The 20,623-nt window shown below is 45.8% G+C and overlaps 1 protein-coding gene across 1 annotated transcript in view; it reads left to right on the top strand.

Annotated features, from left to right (window-relative positions):
• Positions 1-20,623, top strand: part of LOC138566772 (cytochrome P450 2G1-like) — a 747,200-nt gene that overhangs the window by 151,165 nt on the left and 575,412 nt on the right. Inside the window, exon 2 of the mRNA XM_069644419.1 lies at positions 2,740-2,902. Coding sequence (XP_069500520.1) covers positions 2,740-2,902 — 163 coding nt within the window. The remainder of the gene's footprint in view (positions 1-2,739; positions 2,903-20,623) is intronic.

Here is a 20,623-nt window from a genome sequence, read left to right as displayed (position 1 = left end):
GTAACACCAATCCTCAACTCTCATAACATTCATAGTATGTATAATGCAATGGCAATGTGCAAGTAGACAAGTGCTAATAATTTTGCATGCTGTGAAGAGGCAGAAATAAAATGTGGATGCAGAATACCCATGGTTTTTGGTCAAAGACATTAATTAAAATGAAAAGGGGTTGGAAAATGCCTCACTGTCCCTAATCTAGGAGGTATTTACCTACCTCAAACAAAACTAAGGGTCTGCCCATTGTCAAGATGTCCAAAGTAAATGTACGTCCTGTTTCCAAAATCCTATCCTCAAACTCTAAAACTAACTCTAAGGTGCAAAGGAAATTGTCTCAGGTTCTTGAAGTGTACAAATATGCAACTCTCACACAAAAGTTCCAAATGGCCAATGTTCACAGCTCCAGGGAATGACTCTTCCCCAGGATTCACTCCAGGAAATGCAAAGTTCAAAACAAAAGAATAATCTAGATTCCTTGTAGTTCAAGGGGACAACTCTTTCCTCTTGTTTTTGAAATCCACTCCCAGGGGAATTCTGCCCTTCCCTAGTTTTCTCTCCACATTCGAGATAACTTAATATCCTAAGGACATGGGTCTTCCTTGGGATTCTCTTTTAACTGCACTGCAATTTGGGTGTGGGTCCCAAACTCACAGGACACCTCGTATACTCCACTGCCAGGTGGTCTTCCTTATTCAAATGCAATTCAGAATCCCTAAAGCCATGAGTCTTCTTTGGGATTCTCTTTTACAGTTCTTTATATACACTTGCCTTAGCCTGGTGTACTCTCCTGCTAGGACTTTCATGCAGCTTGTTCTATACACTTGACTTTGCTTCACACACTTGACTTTGCCTGGTATACTCTCATGCCAAGACTTTCAAACAACTTGCTCCACACACTTGACTTTGCCTGGTATACTCTCCTGCCAGGACTTTCATATCATTTCTTTATATAGCAAGTGTTCAGTATTTTTTGTAAAAGGTTAATTCAGCTTGCTTTACAAAACATCTGGTATACTTCCCTGCCAGATCTTAACACACAATGGGCCTCCTTCCGAGTATGCCGGTATTCCCCCAGGATACCGGCATTTGGTACTTACCTTTTACCGGCACTTGGTCCGGCGGCATTGCTGCCGGATTATGAGTGCCGGTGTGACAGTGTAAATCCCCATTCATGGAGTCCGATAGGACTCCATGATGGTATGCTCTGTCATTACCACCACCGGCAATGCCTCGAGGGATACCAGCACTTTTTTACCAGACCACCCGACTCGGAATGAGGCCAATGTCCCTTTGGTTTCTCTCTTTTGGTTTTCCCCAAGGTTGTATTGTGTATCCCAGACCCCAAGTCCACTGTCTAGGGCCTTTGTTCTCTTGCCCGACAGTGCATCGGTGCCACAACCCTTTCCATAGACTCACCGGTTTGCTTCCAGTTCCCTTGGTACTCTGAAAGCACGACTTGCTTCCTTGCATCCTGCCACGTCCTCTACAGAGCTGCCTTTGGAACACTGCACACTGTGTTTCCTTCTCACTCCTTTCTGCCGTTCAGACTTCTGCACCGCCACCCCGCCGTCGTTACCTTGGTCTGCCTTGTGCAGGAGAACTCCATATTTCACTTCCGAGCATGGTTTTGAACTGTGGTTTTAGTATTGGTTTTCTTTAGGAGTAATCATTTCTACTCTTTGCCTCTTCCTCCTCCCAGTTCCTATAATTTTGTTTTTCGTGTGGGGGATTGAGGAATATGGGCTATTGGCTTAGCGAGTGGTTGAGGGAGTTTGTTACAACATGTCGTAATGCCATGTGAAAGAGTGGGAGCATCCTTAAAAGGGAATGAGGGATATGTGACTTACTCCGATGATGCCATGCTATCCCCCTGAGGGGTCGACGACCCCCCCTTTGTGGCCATCCCTTATATAGCCACCCACAGGGTCAGGATCAGGTAGTGGCTGCCGTCCCCTGCCCACATGAGGAGAAGCTAACTCTGGAGAAAGAGTGATGGCACCATCAGATTCATCATAATGCACAGTGGCTAAATATATACACTGGGCTTGTTTGAGAAGATGCACACGGGTAGAAACCCGGTATAATAATGTTGGTTTTTAATCTGGGTGGAATAAGTCTAAAACCTAATTTTATTCTATTTACTTGATTTTTAGACATATGTATTAACTATGAGACTTTGTTTTAGGTTTGTTTTTGTTATGTTCTTGATTTGTGCAATAAAGGTTTTAAGTCCTTATTCTAAGGATTTACATTTTATATAAAGCAGAAAAAATGATGTTTAACCAAGGAATTCTCCGGCTATTTTCCTACTATTATTGATTATTCTTTAAGGCATCTGTCTAACAATGTAAATCACATATTGCTTTTGTAGTACTTTTGAGTTTTAACTGTTTTTTCGACCTGATATCGTAAAGTTGAAAAAAGGTTTTGTTGATTATGATGATGATGAAATTCAAATTCACGGAATGCTGCTCTTAATTCCCAAATCAGACAATTATACACAAGTTGTAAAATGTTAGCCTTTCTTTTGATTTTGTTGCAATAGCAAATGATTTACAAATACAGTATTATCCAGCATGTCAAAGCATATTTTCATTTTGTAAAAGCCTGTAAAATTGAGGCTTATCTAGATAGAAATTTCAGAGGACAACAGCCTTTTTCACATAACATTTTGTTGACGTTACACACAGTGAACCCTGGTGCATCAGACATGTTAAATTCTATACCGTCTTAATTCCACAGCTAAGTGAGACGTATGGTCCAGTGTACACAGTTTACTTAGGAACAAACCCAGTTGTGGTTTTGTGTGGAGCTGATGTTCTGAAAGAAGCTCTTATTGACCAAGGAGACACCTTCAGCGGCAGAGGAGACCTTCCAGTGGTTCAGCTTATCTTCAAGGGATATGGTAAGATATGGTCTAACTGGTTCATAGTGCAGATTACCAAATTGCTTTCATATGAGAAGTAATTACTCATTATTTGATTGCTATGGAGCAATCTCACATCTCCAAGACTCTGGAACCTCCTCCCCATCGACATCAGACTCACCCCCATGCTTCTAGGAAGGAGCGCAAGACCCTCCTCTTCAAGGAATGGCTACCCCGTAACACCTAGGTCCACCCCCCACTTTGCGCCCTATTTGAGACTGGGTGATCTGATCCGACTGTTTCCTTCCCTTGTTGCTAGTAGATTCCTTGCTGACAAATGTCTGACCTTCCCCGTCCCCTGCTAGCTTCTCACTCCCTTGTTTCTCTGCTATCCTCACAATCTTGTTCCCCCCATGATTGTGAAGTGCTCCATTGCTTCTCAAAGATAGGCCTGCACTCTAGATATGTCTAGAAAACTCGGATGACCATCGGAAGGGACCATTCATGTTTATTTATTTACATAATTACATAGCGCTACAAGTCACATTGGTAACCCATCATGCTCAAAATGAGACTGGTATATGTGGCAGGAGTGGGATGTTCTATCAAAGAATGCTTATAGAAGTATACTGACAAGGGGAACCTTGAAATGCCAATCAAATTTGTGGTACAGCTTTCTGACCAGTCTTAGTAATTTGACCAATTGATTGCAGAAAAGAGGGCATGGTTGTGTGACACATCCAGGGAATGTGTCCCTTCTCCCAAAGGGGGCGCTAGCCTATTTGGTGGTAGAGAGGTCAGCCTGCTATGTGATAATCTCCCAAGTGGTAAGGGCAAGGAGGATCCTATGGGGGTTGACAAACCCCCCCAGTGGACAAGGGTTGCCCAAGTCAGGGTTCCATCACACCTCCCTTCACTTCCAAGACCCCAATTCTTGTTGATTATATGGGAATTGAATGGGGTAATAATGTCCAGGGCCCTTTTAAAGTAGATGGCTTGGTTTCCGGCCTGTACTAGTTACCGCCTCTTGGTGAAACTGATGATCAATTGACTCTTCATATCGGTTCTGGGAGGAACTTAAAGCTAACAGAGAGCCAGTCGAAGAGCAGAGAATTAGAGGGAGAGCGCAGAACGTCAGCCCGGCAAGACACGCCGAGGAGGGGACGCTTCCTCATATAATGAACGGACAGCCACTCAGAGGTCATGCTGGGCGGATCCGCATGGTATCACGAAGAAGGCCACAAGAAGTACTGGTGTTCTGTTGTGTAGAATTCCCAAATGAGGAGAAGAAAATCAGAATCGCTGACTGCCCAGCTACAACCACATGATGAGTTGAAGATACTCAAAGCACTTCCTCTGGAACCGCCATAGCAGTGTTTGGAGAGTGGTTAATTAACCACAAAGGGTATTGCTTGCATGCATGTTTAAAGTTTCCATCAACGTTGTTTTCTGAAACAGCAAAGTCAAGGTTGAATTGCTATTATTATTATTATTAGTATTATTATTATTATCATTATTATTATTATTATTATTATTATTAATATTATTATTATTATTCAACAGCTGTTGTGTTTACTGAAAGACAATTCAGTTGATTCATGAAAAGAAACACTACTGTTCTCTTCCTCCACCAATATTTGCTTTTTAGAAGGGATAATGTCCTCCCTTCATCCTTCAGTAACCACATCTGTCCTCTTTCTTTTAAAACTAGCAGCACAGGAAGTGGCAGTGCACCCAACTGAGGAGCATACTGTAAAGGTAGACGGTTATATTCTACAACATATTCCATGTCAGCAGCAACTTTAGACTCCTAAATAGTAGTAGATACAATCCTACCAAGCCTCTTACACAAGGCAATGCCACAAAGGACATAACTTTCGTAAAACACTGTTGGCCTCATTATGACCCTGCTGGTCTGGAAACAATGGTGGCGGTAAACCCGCCACCACAGTTGTTTCCGGACCGGCACACTTCAAGTTCTGCAGGCGGGTGGCCTTACTCCCGGCAGGTCTGACCTGGCGAGAGTAACCCTACCCGCCTGCAGACGGAAATGGAAACAACCGCAACGTTATTTATGGTGCTGGTGTTTCCATGGTCCCCATCTCCATGGAGTCCTATGGGACTCCATGGGAATGGGGATTAATGGAATTCCGCCTCCGGAATTTCCGGGTCACTGGGGTTGTAATGCCCCAGTGATTCCGGCAATCACGGAGGCGATAATTCACTACGAGTCCAGCGGCATCCTGCCGGTTTTTCCGGCATGGCTACCGCCATACTCGCAATGAGGCCTTGTGAGTCCAACTTCCACTAGTGCAACATCTAAACTTAAACCTCAAGAATTGTGCACTGTGATGGGATAAGCAGAGTGGAAACTGAGCCTGTCGGCCATGCATGTCTTTAAAATGTTGAAAGCTTACAGAAGGTCTCCTTACCAACTGTGATTTTAAATCTGGTCAAACTGCACAAGGATGAACTGTTCTAAAGTATTGTGGTAATAAGGAACAACACCAACTATTCTTCCTATTGCTGTGTTAACAAGTCCAATCTCTATATGCATATTATGTCCTAACTTAACTCTGAAGTTAGCACACACTCACAATTTTAAAGTTGATTCTAATCCTTCCATTCCTTAAATTTGACTTGTCCAAGTCAACCAGATGTGCCTTTTCTATCCTATCTAATGGCATTGTTTGGCCTTTCAAAACATTGATAGACTTTATTCCTACAATGTTTATATTGTCCATAATTGCAGAATTAAATCGCTCACATTCATTAATAGTAGACAACAAGCAAACACATTCTATATTCCTTCCTCATATATCCAACATATCAACTGAAGCATTCCACTCGTTGTGGTATATGATAGAAACGGGTCTACTTTGAGGCCTTACATGAACCATTGTGCAACACTCCCACACAGACATTTTTTAACATAGCTGCTTTCTCAAAATCTGAAGATTGCCCCATGTAGACAGTACACTCATAATATTCAAAAACAATCCAGAGGTTTACATTCCCTATGCTGCCAATATAGTTTTGGGTTTATTTACTACACAAGGACTTAAAAACAGGAGATCACCAAAAACAATCACGTGTTTTCCACCAAATAGTTAATCATAATCTGTCTTCAGCAGCATCTGCATTCTTAAATGAATAAAAGCAAGCATGGGAGTGGATACCATGCTAACTTCATCTGCAATGAGACATTTTGTTTTCAGAAGAATCCTACCAACTTCTTGAGCAGCTTCTTGCGAAAGTTTCTGGAATTCAAGCTTTTCGTCATGTTCAATAGTATGGACACTTGATCCATAAAGAGGAGTGCTAGTAACTCTGTCAAAAGCTTCATATGCATCACACATACGGTGAGACAGCATTTTGATGTGAAGATTAACAATCTTCTGTCTGAACCTTGTCTCTGCTGTCAAATCAGCCCAAAATTAGTTTGCTTCACTCCTTTCAGCTTTGTTCAAATAAACTGTAAAATACTGTGCAAGACCAGTACTCTTGTCTGCAACATACTGAACATCAATGTTCAGACTCCAAAGCAGAACTTCGGCAGGATTGTTAATAAACTGGGACTGTACATTCGTGTTTGAAGCTGTACGTATTTTCTGGTGATTTTCCAGTCACATGGTGGCAAACAGATGACCTGACACCGTTCAACAGACCATTTAAGCACAGATGTCTAGGGAAACCAAATGTACATCTTCCACAGCTATATATAAAGGACTTGTGCATTTGGAAATATAAGACTTTTAATATCAACTCTTCATTCTCAGTTGACATGTCACCTATTCCTCAATTAACTCCAAAACAGTGCTGCCTCACCAAACCTTGGAGAATCTCTCACCCATAAAAGCATATTAATATGAGGAGCTCCACAATCCTGATACTCCTTACTCTCAAAAGATTTTTCTATATCCAAGGTAAATATTGTCTTTGCTACATATGAAATGCAACATAGCAAGGAAATTATTGTGAAAAAATCAAGATGCAAGAACAGGATCCATTGCACAGGGTTCAGCTAGTGGCATGTACTCTACCGCATTCTTAGTGGGGTTGCTTTCATGATTAAACCCTACCAGATTATCACATCCATACACTGCACAGCTCAGAGTTACAAACCAGGTGGGTGGGCCTAATATTCACAGCCTGCACCTGGCCTCTATAAAGTACTCCTAGTTCCATGCATGTTAGCAAGAGTGTTGGTAATTTTGCATTTTAATACCTCATCCTTTTCTTTCGCCTTTTGCGCCATCTCAGTTGCAGTGATGTTTTGAAAACGAGTGCAAGTCTTCAGTGTGTGTGCTATTGAATAGCAAACATTTGAGTACTGGCTCTTACACAACAAGTTGAAAATGTACTGTATATCCTGAATCCGGTGTCCTCAGAATACATGTGTGTAAAGCAGTATTCTGATGCAGCAATGGGTGAAGAGAGTTCATCCAATCGGCCATCTCTTCCAGAAGGAAAACATATTGGGAAACATCAAGCCTCTAAACTCTTCTCCCATAAAATAAAAGGCAAGGATAGCTCAAGGGCGACACTCTAGTCTTGTAAAGAAGATTATACTGAGCAGCACGGGTCCAGTACCCAATCCTGGTACTGCACTTAAAGGCTGGAGTCAGGCATGCATCGAAATATAGGAAACCAATTTTATCTTTTTTAACTGATGATCCACTTATCTGCTGCAGTTGATTTAATTTAATTGCATCACCCATTACCTCACAAGAATTCAAAGGATGTATAGTGTAGTGCTCATATAAGATGGAACCCTCAGTATGACTAGTACGCTGAAATTATCCACCTGCCTCAGAGGGCATATTAAGAAGTGGAATATCTTCTTCGCTCTGATGATCAGTTTAAAACTCATTACCCATTGTAAAATATGCTGGTGCTCCTTTCTTTTTCAAAACAACATTAATGTTGCATTATTTTGAACTTGTTTCCCTTCATTCTATTGTTGTTGTTCTATTATGCCTTCGCACTAGCGTCGGCAAAGTTAAGGTTAAGGCAACTGTCTCTTTGGCATTTCAGAAAATACATTTTCTTAATAACATTAGAACACTTGCAGTAATATTTCGAGGCAGGCACCTGTGGATGTGACATTCCATATTTCTACATTAACTGCTTCGTAGTTGAACATTTTTTTTTCTTCGATTACGTTTTGAACCGCTTTTAACATGGGATTTTATCATAGGAAAAAAATCAAATCTTTGTCCCAAATATCTCAAAAGTGGCTGCCTTGATTTTTCCTAATTTTTGGCAGGTGCCTATATTTTATCTGTAATTGGTGCACTGACATTTATTTGGGGAAAACCGACTATTACATTTTTGAGATATCAACGATATGAAATGTATCTATATTTGACGCCAGTGCAATAACAACCAAACTTTTCACCGAAAAAAATATGAATTAAGTTTAAAATGCACACCAACCATACGCACAGCAACCATGCCACCTATACGCACAGCAGCGATGACCACACACAACATATGTACCCAGTCCCAGTGCATACACATTGCAACATAAACTAAAACAAAATATATACTTCAAGCAACAATATTACATGGCCCGCGGTAGCGGCCATGTAGTTGTGGTTAAATTGCTAATCCCATAGGAAGAACACTTTTTGGGCAGCTTATAACTTTGCTTCCCCTGGACGAATCCTCAACAAACTTTGCAAAAAAAGTATATGGCCTACTCTACACATTTTGGTGAGGTTTGGTCCAGGGGGGGCAAAGTTACAGGGGGGTCCCAAAACTTCTGTTTTTCCTATAGACGTAATGGGAAAAAACTTTGCTCACGCCTACAGCCCAAACCTCTGGATGGATTTTCACCAAATTTGAGGCAAGAGCGGCGGCTTGGTCCCAAAAGCGTGCTTTAGTTAATTTGGTGTAAATCCATCTGGAATTTTCTTTTAAAACGACCAAAACATAAGGCAAAAAATGTGTGATATCTATGTCCGCTCCCCGGACTCACTTGCCTGTTCGCTCCGTGGACAGGACACGGACTGGCCAAGCGGCTTGCGTCATGTCCGTGGACATGCAACGTGCTCTCTGATTGGCTGGGGTGAAACGTGAAGTGCGTCAGATTTTTAGAAACAGCCGCCATCTTGGATTTGTGTCTGGTGTCCGTGGACATTGCGGTAAAACATATAAAAAAACACAACTATGCACTTGTCAAACTTATCAAATAATCTTTGGGGAGGTGAGGGGTGATGAGGATGGGATGGAATATGGCTGCAAGAAGCAAAAAAACATGTGTTAACTAAAAAACATCTGAACACGAAGGAAGCACGTAGCGGTGTAGACCACGCTCATGCGTAGAAGAGTTCACATGGTAAAGCACACGCGCGCAACTATTTCACCCGCTCTTGACATATACCCCGCCAGTTAAAACGGGCAGACACTTTCTCTTTGAAACTCGCACGTGCGCCCTTAGCAGATGAATCCAAGCTCACACGCACCACATTCGACCACAGACACGCGTTGAAGAAAACATGCAGAAATGATGACCACGCACACGCGCCGAAGATAACACATAGCTGCGAAGACCACGCACACGTGTTGTAGAAAACATGTAGCTGCGAAGACCGCACACAGACGCTGTAGATAACAAGTAGCTGTGAAGACCACAGACACGCATTGTAGAAAACATGTAGCTGCGAAGACCGCACACACACGCTGTAGATAACAAGTAGCTGTGAAGACCACAGACACGCGTTGTAGATAACACGTAGCTGCGAAGACCATGCACACACGTTGTAGAAAACACATAGCTGCGAAGACCGCACACACGCGCTGTAGTTCACACGTAGCTGCGAAGACCACACACACGCGCTGTAGATAACAAGTCGCTGTGAAGACTGCGCACACACATTGAAGGAAGTACATAGCGGTGTATCTTTTTCAAACTCGCACGCGTGCTCTTAACAGTGTTGAAGGAAGCACGTAGCAGTGTAGACCACTCTCACGCGTAGAAGAGTTCACGTAGCAAAGCACATGCGCAGAAGAAATTTCATGCAGCAGAGAAGTATGTGCACACGCGTTGCAGAAAACACATATCAGTGAAGACCGCAGCAGAGTTAATGACACGAGCAAATGAACACTGTGCATGTGCGCAACTACATCACCCTTCTTGGCAATGTTTGGTGGGATTCTGTCAAGAGGGAGCAAAACTAGAGGGGGTGTCCCAAAATTATGTAAAAGCTTATAAATGATGTGCCATTTGACAAATTTACACTTACAGGGTAATTCATGGAATAATTGTGCGCCACATTCGGTGGCGCAAGCGTGAAAAATCCAGCGCATGCATGCAAATCGCACACAAGCGATTAATGGAAGTCTGTGTGCGTTTTTATCCAGGGAACTGTGCTAAAACCACGCGTGGGGCACACGGGAGCACACGTCACTGTGACATCCCGAACGCCTTGCGCCACGCGCACAGGGAAAGCACACAATGAGTAGCGCACATACCAAAAAGTGGGCGGAACACGCGAAATGGGGAACAACGCATGAAAATGAGGGCATAATGTGGAAAGTACCATAGCGAAATACGCGAACGCCCACACGCTCGCTAACGACACGTATTTATGGATTCGAATAGGGAAAACTTGCGCATGCCAAAACACACACACAGCCATAAAAACGTCTGCCACATGAAAGCAGGCGGAAGCGCCCCCGCACAGCATAAAAGTGATTGTGGGACACCGCAGGAGGAGGAGATTACCCAGGCCCCAAATTAATTTGCCCAGGTCCAGGTCTATGGCAGGTATAGGTTTCCACCTCATATCATCCTAGACCTGGTCCAGGAGTGCGAGGATGACCTCACATCACCCACCTTGTGCTCCCATGCACTAAGCCCCTTGGAAAAGGTGCTCATTGTACTGCATTTCTTGTCCACTGGGTCACTTCAGCGGGCCACTGCCATAGTGGGGGGGGTCTCACAGCCCAAGTAGTCACGCTGCCTACAACAGGTGTTTGCAATCATGCGTGAACCTCAGTCCGCAGGCACATATACATGCCCAGAACACCCTCAGAAAGGCATGCCATGGTCCAGGACTTTTACTGAGTGGCACACTTCCCCAAAGTGCTCGGTGCCAGAGATTGCACCCATGTGGCCCTACGTCCACCTAGGGACACAGAGAATATCTACCGCAACCGTACGCACTGGCATTCCATCAACGTGCAGGTTGTATGCGATGCACAGGGGATCATCACCTCTGTCTATGCAAACTATCCTCGGTCCACCCATGACAGTTTCATATACAGAATGTCCACCCTGAGCCGGGACCTGGAAGCTGGGAAACATGGCGACACATGGCTCATTGGTGAGTACAAATGCCTGTGCAAATGCATGCATGTCACACACAGACAAATACACAAACCAAACAAATGATAACCATTATCACCTCCCCAGGGGACAGTGCCTATCATCTGAGCAACCACATGATGACGCCTATATCGAATCCTACCACACCACCCCCGGTAAGATACAACGCAGCCCAAATTGCAACCTGGGCCATAGTGGAGCGCACATTCCGTTTCCGCTCCCTTGACCGTTCTGGCGGGCATCTACTCTATGCACCCCCAGTAGTGTGCCGGATCATTGAAGCAGCATGTGTCCTGCACAATGTTGCAACACAGCGGGGCGTACTGGTGGACATGGTGGTGCCCCCACATCCCCAATCACATGCACAGGCGCTGCGCATGGTAGGGGAAAGGGCATGTGGAGGCCACCCAACTGAGGTGCCCCTCACCTTTTGTGGCCTCCCAACCATGGCACAGATGTACTAGTACCAATGGGAGGTGCACACAACAATTGTCCTGGTCAACTTGGGTGAGGGGGCCAAGGTACGTCATGCAAACAGCACCCCTGTGCTCCTGCAAGGCTGCCTGTGGCCCCTTAGGAAAGATTACGGGTCACGCAACGCTCAGGCATCCCAAAAAAACAAGAAAAAGAGATACACGACCCCTGTAGCCCACGTGCGTGTAAAAAAACACATGCAGTACGCTGTAGCACCCAGGAACACAAAAAATGCAAATGTGATCAACATGCGGGCTAGTATGACTGAAAAAAAGTGGTACGCGACAAACAAGGGTACCCGCAGTGGGAAAAATAGCATGTGCGACTCACGGTCTGCCTTGCGTGTAGAAGAAGAACGCATAGGCAACACCCCCGCCAAAAGAAGAAGTACGCACTGTAGCCGCTGTGAAGTATTCGCATGTTAACTCCAACGTCTGGAAAACACACGCACCACGAAAAGCACGTACAGAGTGATTGAAACCCACACGGGACCTTTAACCCTTGCAGAGTGAAACACCTGCACACACGTTACGTCACCTACTTGCTTACGCGCTAAGGGCCTTTCCTTGGATTTCATGCAAACGTGCTGTTTTTCATGTGCCAAATCACTCTGTATCAAGTTGGCCATGCGACAACACACGGAAGATCACGCTCCTGCCCAGAAGGCCGAATTACTGCCCCCCAGAGCCCCGAGCAGCCTCCCACGAGCCATCTGCTGCTGCCTGCCTGCCTGCTGCCATCTGCAGGGGTCCAGTTGCTGTGACCACCCCTGCTGGAACAGAAGACTCCCGACTGGGATAACATCGCTCCACAGCCCAGCCCCAGGACCAAGTTGCCCACCCACATCTGCCTCAGGGGTTTCCATGTTGGGGCAAACACCATCTGAGGCCACTGGTAACCCCCAGCAAGTGAGGCAGTAGGCTGTCAGCTTCTCAGACAGAAAAGTTGGCATCCTGGTGGAGCAAGTCCTGGGGCATTATGATGCCCTCTTCGGAAGACCGCGCACCGACAAGGAAGGACGGAGGAGGATCTGGCTGGACATCGTGGTTGCCATCAACATGGAGGAGGTGGCGACCCGCGACATCCAACACATCCAGAAGCGCTGGGAGGACTTCAAGTCCAGGACCCTGAAGAAGGCCCAGCGCCTCCTGAGTGCAGTGGATGCAGGAGGGCGCCCCGGGTCTCTCTCACCAACGACCAGATGAGGGTCCTGCAGCGCATCCGCCCAGTGTTTTACCACCAGGTCCTCGAGGTGCAGACCCGTCTGGAGTCGAGCGGTGTGTGTCCGGGGCTTATTATTCCATGCAGTGCATGTTGAGGTGTGTCATAGATGGGCTGCTTGGACATATGTTGTATGTGTGCATGGACTTGATGGTGCTGCATGTGTGCACAGTCATGTGTGATGCATGTTGGTGGTGTCCGTGATGAGATGCATGATGCACACCTGCTCGTGTAGATGTACACATGTTTGCATGTCTGAATGTGTATCATGGCGGTATCCAGCCATTGTATCAAATCCAATATATCGAATGCAAACGCATAGCAAACAAATGCTTTGTGAGAGTGCATTTCTACCGTAGGTAAAGGCCTTCTTCTCTTTAAATGCATTTTGATGGGTGACTAAACAGGGTGCTGGGGGGGGGCAACATTAACAATGTGAAATGGGAATAAGCTTTTTTCCGATGCATCATTAGGGAGTCCTTTGCATTTCATGGATTAGCATTTGATGAAATCACTACAAACACTCATGGAATGTTGGATGTATGACACATGGATGCTATTCACACATTCATCTGCTTGTAGGATGTGCATGTGCATGTTTGGTATGTGTGTGACAGTGACACCACATGGATGCTGGTGACACAGACATCGGGGTGCACGATTGGCAGATGTGACACCGTTGGTGATGATTGCACCGTGACAGGAGGCAGTGATGGCAATAGGCATGTCTGTGAGGTGGCATGTGTGCTGTGTGTATGGCTGCACCATGATGCATGCAACGTCTGTCCAACCTTGGGTTGGGTTGTACATGCACGGTCTCATGAATGGATGCAGATGCCTGTGGCACAGTCAAGGAGTATTTGTGCATGTGTGGGGCCTTGCATAACATGAGTGTTGGGGAGTGTTATGGCGTCTGTGATGTGTGACAATGCCACTCATGTGCAAATATCATGTGTGTATCAGACCATGGTACAGTGCGCAGATGCCTGTGTTCTATCTCTCCCTGTATGCAGCATCGCCTGATGAAGAGGGCGGAGACGGTGCTGTGGAGCACTGCGGCAGAGATGCCACCGCCAGCCAGAGACGCAAGGCCCAGCTCCCCTCGCAGGTTATAATATCTTCAGGGAGTGAGGAGTCTGGTGCCTAGGCCATGGCTGCAGCTACTGAGGGAAGGTCCAAGAGGCGGAGGGTGGAGGTGGACTCCTCGGCAGCAGAAGGGGCAGCTGTGCCCCCATAGGGGCCTGTGGAGGAAGACGGCACAGAGGCATCCAGGTTGGTGGGGTGTTTGGTTGAGGGGGAGGCAGTGACAGCACCACGCATGGGCTCTGGAGGGGGGATTCCACTGGTGCTAGTGGTGCGGTCCATGGGTAGGGACAGGGGGCAGCACAGGCCGCCGTGGAGGTGCCTGTGTGTAATCCTGTCCCCAATCCTGTGACTGCATCATCCCGCACCAGCAGGGATGCCTCTGTCCAGACCCGTTTTTAGGGAGGGGATGTGCGAACAACAACTGGCCTTCCTGTCCCTGCGGACGTGGCAATCCATGACCGGGTTGAGCCTGTCCTAGCTGGGTTGGCGTTGCACGCATGTGGTATCCGGGATGACGTGCAGGGTTCTCGCCAGGACAATGCATATCATTTCGGATACCTATCTGGGTGCGTCGACCTACTAGGACAGGTCATCGGCACTGGATTCCTCTGTGTGCTGGATGCTCTTGCGACCTCCTCCTCAACTGAACCCCCTATGTGCCAGTCGTCCTCCCTACCATCTTCCTGCCTGAGTATCACCTGGACCCCCTGTGGAGCTGCCCCACAGGCAGCTGCCAGGCTAGTGGAGAACACATCCCTGCCACAGTCGGGATTTGGAGATCCAGCAGGGGTGGCCACCCCACCAACTGGACCCCAACAGATGGAGGATGTGCCGGCATCATCGGGCAGGGCACGTGCACAACGGCGCCGGGGGATTCTATCGGCCCGGAGGCCGTCGTGGTGGCAGAGGCAGTTGCGTCAGAAGCAGCAGCAGGCTCAGCGTGGGAGGCATCAGGGCCATCAAAACCCCAGGGGCAGGCATCGGCCAAGGGGCAGGAGGACCCCGGACTGGGAGTGTCTTCCGTGTGGCAGCGGTTGGGCCAGCAAATAGTTGTGGAGAGGCGGCGGGTGGAGAGGGCACAGCTCAGGATGGTCAGGGCGGAGAACTCCATGCACCGGGCTTTGAGGCGGGTGAAGGGCCTTGATGAAACTCGCACAGAGTTGAGGGATTCCATGGCTGCATCCCTGTGAGACCTCGAGGCCAGGGAACAGGCCTGCCTCCGGAACATCGATGTGGAGTTTGATGATGCCCTGGGCCAGAACATCGCTAAATGAGCCATGGGACTGGCTCGCCGACTTTGTAACTAGTTATGTAGTTGTAGGTTTCCTTTCTTTTTTATTTTTCTTTGGGGTGCATGGACTATGCCCCGCCTTTTTGTGAATAGTTATTTATTAGGTAGGTTTTTGGTTAGGTTTCCTTTGGATTTTTGGGCTCATGGACCCTTGAATATTCATTTGTATATAGTTATGGACCTGGATTTACTTTATTTTTGACCCATGGAGGAATGCTTTGCTTTTTTTGGAACTTTGGATTTTTGTTTTTTTGACAGACGCTTTGGAACCATTTTACTTTGGATTTTATTGTTTTCAGCCTTCATTTTTGTTGCTTAATTTTGGAAATCTGGACTTGTTTTCTTGTGTGCTTTCGTTTTATTCATTCAGTTTGGTATTTAATTTGGTATTTAATACATTGTTTTTTCTACTTTATTTGTGTGGTCTGGGGTGGGGACATGAGTCAGGGCCTGCTGGCAGTTTGCCATCACTGGGGGTGGGGTTGGGGACATGAGTCAGGGCCTGCTGGCAGGTTGCTGTCAATGGGGGTGTGGTGGGGGACATGAGTCGGAGCCTGCTGGCAGGTGGCCGTCACTGGGGTTGCGGGACATGAGTCGGGCCTGCTAGCAGGTTGCCGTCACTGGGGATGGGGTGGTGGGCATGAGTCTGGGCCTGCTGGCAGGTTGCTGTCACTGGGGGTGGGGTAAGGGACATGAGTTGGGGCCTGCCAACAGGTTGCCGTCAATGGGGTAGGGTGGGGGACATGAGTCGGAGCCTTCTGGCAGGTTGCCATCACTGGGGGTGGGGGACATGAGTCAGGGGTTCACAAAAACTATGGTGGCAAAGGAAAGAGTTAACAGGGAAATGCCCTTACTTTAAGTACTTTTTAACACGACAGAAATTGGGGCAAATGCCAACTGTGATATGGTTTAGTAAGAACCAAACAAAGTCTGTTTTCCAAAACCAGGCAACCAGCCTGTGTTTTGGATAAAAATACTGTGGTTGAGGGCAGGAATATTTTCATCAAAACAAGAAACTGCTGTGTGCTATACTACTAGCAGTGACAAGGCTGTGGAGGAAGACAGAAAAGGATAGGGTGAGATTCTAAATATCTCTTCCTTTTACCCACACCTGTCCCTATGTTGCGCTGGACATGAGTCAGGGCCTGCTGGCAGGTTGCCGTCATTAGGACTGGCTTTGTGGTAAAGTTGTTCGAAATTGGGATGGGTTAGAAAAGGAAGAAAAATGTGCTCGTAGTAATATGGTCATAGGGTTTTCTCTTCGCCTTCTGCAGGCTGCCATGGAAAGCGAAGAGGGTCCCTGTATGAACCCCAACTTCCCTTTCCATGGTGGCCATCTTGGAAAATACTTTTTTGGCACCCTGGGTTCCCGCTTTGGGAACCCCGGGTACTTATGTACTTCATCCCTCATTACAGGGGCTGGAATGGGGGGATAATGGTCCAGAGACCTTGTTATCCACACTTGCGTCGCTTGGGCTGATAACTTGGGCTGCTGGGCCGGTATCCACCATTCCAGTCCCTGGAACGGGAGATGAACGCCACAATATTCCCATCAGCATAACACAAAATGCAAATGGAAATGTTGGAAAATCTTACTGGGTCTATGAACTTTAATGAGAAATGTAAAGTAGATGGAGTCTATACATTTTTTTAGTTCTATTTTTTAAATGTGAACGGTGATTCGTAAAGGAACATTTCTTTTGTTGTTTTTGGATGTATTTTTATTTTTGGCAGGAGAGCTAAGAACGAAAGGTGGGATGGGAAATGATGGAAGAGGCACTAAACACTAATATAGAGGGGCAGGTGGACAGGGGAAAATGTTGCATGTGTGCTATTTCTAAGGTAGGGGGCAGTGTTTCTCATGCTCCTTGATTACAGCAGTGGTGGTGGCTCTTGGGGAGGAGGGATGGCAATAGCTGATGCCATTTTAAGATAAATAGCAGTTTTGCTAAAAGTATGTACTGTCTACTAGATTGTTAATGTATAATGAGTAGGAACAGGTGTTGGAGCTGTTCAAGGGAAATTTTGAAGTTGAAAGTTCCTAGATCATTAGAAAATGTAGTTCCGAACTGTCCGCGAAGCATAGATCTTATTGTGAAGTGCAGAAAGGTTTTAGGACATGTCATCATGCCGCGCACCAGCATATGGTCATGTGACACTGTCCGGAGGGTCCGCAATGAGGTCAGTTGTTCGTAGACGTCTACGGATGCAAAACTAGTTGAAATAGTTGCAAAAAGTGTATAGAAGTGTTAAAAATGATTCTAGAAGGTGATACATGGCAGAGTCTTAAGGTGACACTTTGTAAATTGGACACAAATATTGTTATATTGGGTAAGTATGATATTAGTAAATTATAGGAAAATAGCATGCACTGGAAAAAACCCATGAAATTCACTGAAAAAAGGGACGTTATGGTTAAGTTGGAGTAATAAAAACCTACGCAATTCAATGAAAAAACTTTGTTAAAGGGATGTTATGGTTAAGTTGCACTAATAAAAACCTATGAAATTCAATGAATTTGGATGTATTTTTATTCTTGGCAGGAGAGCTAAGAACGAAAGGTGGGGATGGAAATGAGGGAAGAGGCACCAAACACTAATATGGAGGGGCAGGTGGACAGTGGAAAATGTTGCACATGTGTTTTTCCTAAGGTAAGGGGCAGTCCTTAGAATTTAATCACATCTTAGGATGTACATATATAGAGGAAGAAGCAGGCCTGAAACCCAGTTGCTAATGATACTGCCTCTTGATTGCTTACTTTACTCTCCATACATAACACCCATGTTTGTATGCATTGTAGTCTATGTTTTGTGTGTATTAGTAGACATATGTAGTAAGTGAAGCATTATTAGCTACTTAGTACATGTTTCACAGTACGGAAAAGTCTAATACAGAAGCATTCACTGTTTTATTATATAACTTTGGAAAATTACAAATATAGCACCTCTGTGGTGTGTGCTGCAACCAATATCTACATTTCTGTATGAGTAGGTGCCTGTAATAGAAAGAACACTGCAATGGAATGTTCTCTAGAACACTACATTGCATAATGAAGTATGTAGTTTATTACACATTTCCCGATAATCGCTGATACTTTTTGCCAACATTACATTCACAACCCATTGTATGAAAAGTAAATGCGCATGTGATGTCATCAGTGATGTCATCGATGACATTTATGATGTCATATTTGATGTCCTGGGTGTTAGCCTTAGCAGTGCACGGTGGTGGCGCGAGTTATGGTTGCTTAGCTTAACATAACTGGTGAATTTCAGGGGTTTTTCGATTTGAATTATAACCGTAACGTCCTTTTAACGTTTTTTTACTGAATTTCATAGGTTTTTAGTAGCGCAACTTAACTATAACGTCCCCTAACAAAGTTTTTTCATTTAATATATATAAATAAAGACACACAACATACACACTCGCCCACTTATTTTATTGAAAATTCGGTGGCCTTTTATGCAGTTGACCACGATATTCTCATGTCCAGACTGAGTAGCTATGGAGTGAGAGAGAGAGCTGTTCATTGGCTCTCCTCATTTACATCAGATCGGTTGCAGGATGTTGTTTGTCCACCTTTTGAATCAGTTGTGAAACCAGTGTCTGGTGGTGTGCCGCAGGGATCATCCTTGAGTCCCATGTTATTCAGTCTATACGTGCAACCCCTAGCACACATTATTAGATCTGTGGGTGTCAGTTTCTACATATATATATATGCAGTTGACACTCAGATGATTTTTCAAGTTATTAAGGGTGATGACCTCCAGGGCAGTAGGTTGAAACTGCGTCTGGAGTGGGTTGGCACATGGATGTAGCAAAACGGGCTCAAATGTTATGCCTGCTTCCTCTGCCTGCCATAGGGCCAGTGATGTGGGAGCCCAGGAGGCTGCATCAAGGATGAACCATTTTTGCCCTGCGACTCTCGTGAGTTGTCCTACACCACTCCCGAAAGTAAAGTACTTAGGAGTTTGGCTTGACTCATCTCTAGCTGTAGGGATCCAGATGTCTCAAGTCTCTAGTGCCTGTTTCTTTTACATCTGCAGACTTTAAAGTGCCTCCTGGATTTCTTTGCCTTTGCACATAAAGTCCAGATGGTGAACACCTTCATCTCAAGCAGGCTAGATTTTTGCAGTGCACTATATTTAGTCCTGCCTAAGATCGCGATAGGTAGATTGCAGAGAATACAAAATGCGGCACGGAGAGAGCATATCTACCCTGCCCTGTGAGCACAGCACTGGCTTCCAGTTGAGAAGCATATCAAGTTTAAAGCACTGTGTACTGTGCATCGAGCCCTGCACTGTCAAACCCTGGGGTTCATCAGTGCCAGAATTTGCCACTACATCCAGTGAAATTTTTGCGCACTGCCTCGGCTAACTTATTGTCAGTGCAAGGAAATCCATACAAATGTATTAACAAAACATGTATGCCGCATAAAAAAGCAAATGTAAAGGAGCCCGGCTGTATACAAAGACAAAAGTAAAGCAGCCCCTTTTTACTGCAATAAATAATGTAAGCCATCAATGATATTGAATACATATAACCTATTTTCCTCATTACTTAAATAAACTCCATCTACCCTAAAAATATTACCAATGTGACTTACAGGCCGATTCATGGAATAATTAGCGCGGCGCAAGTGGGCAAAAACGTGCGAATCGCAGTGGAATAGCGAAAATCGCAGTGCAAGTGCAAAAATCGCACGAAAAGCAGCGCACATCGATTCATGGAAGTCCGTGCGTGAGAAAACCAGCGGATGTGCGATAAAAAAGTGCGCGGCGCACGTTGGCGCACAGGCCATCTAACAGCGAAAATCGCACAGGCCACAGCGAAATTCGCACATAGCACGGCGCACGCAACAAAAGTAGGCGGAACACGGGTGTAACACTCGGAATGGGGAACAACTTGCCAAAACGTGGGCGTCACGGGGGAAGTACAGGGCACAAGTGCGCGGAACGCCCTCACGCTCGCCTACAACACGTATTCATGGAATAGAATAGGTCAAAAAAGCGCACGCTCAAACCAGCGCACAGGCACAAACACGAACGCCACAAGAAAGCAGGCGGTAGCGTCTCTGCGGCTGTAAGAAATGTGCGCCAAAAGGTGCGCCAACAAATAGCACCTATATACTGCCATGATGAATGTCCCATACTGTGGCCCTCCAGGACAAATGACGTGCAAAGGGGTACCCACAAACACGGACTCCCGCTGAGAAAAAATACGTGTGCGTGTATACCGGGGTGCGCGGGAAGTCTCACACGCGATTTCATCAGGGTACGTGTATTTCAGGGGTGCGCGGGAATTTCCACACGCGATTTCAGCAGGGTATGTGTATTTCAGGGGTGCGCGGGAA

This window comes from Ambystoma mexicanum, chromosome 2p (assembly GCF_040938575.1).
Source record: "Ambystoma mexicanum isolate Mex_15411 chromosome 2p, UKY_AmexF1_1, whole genome shotgun sequence".
In the NCBI taxonomy this organism is placed as follows: domain Eukaryota; kingdom Metazoa; phylum Chordata; class Amphibia; order Caudata; family Ambystomatidae; genus Ambystoma; species Ambystoma mexicanum.
This window is presented reverse-complemented; position numbering and strand designations above follow the sequence as displayed.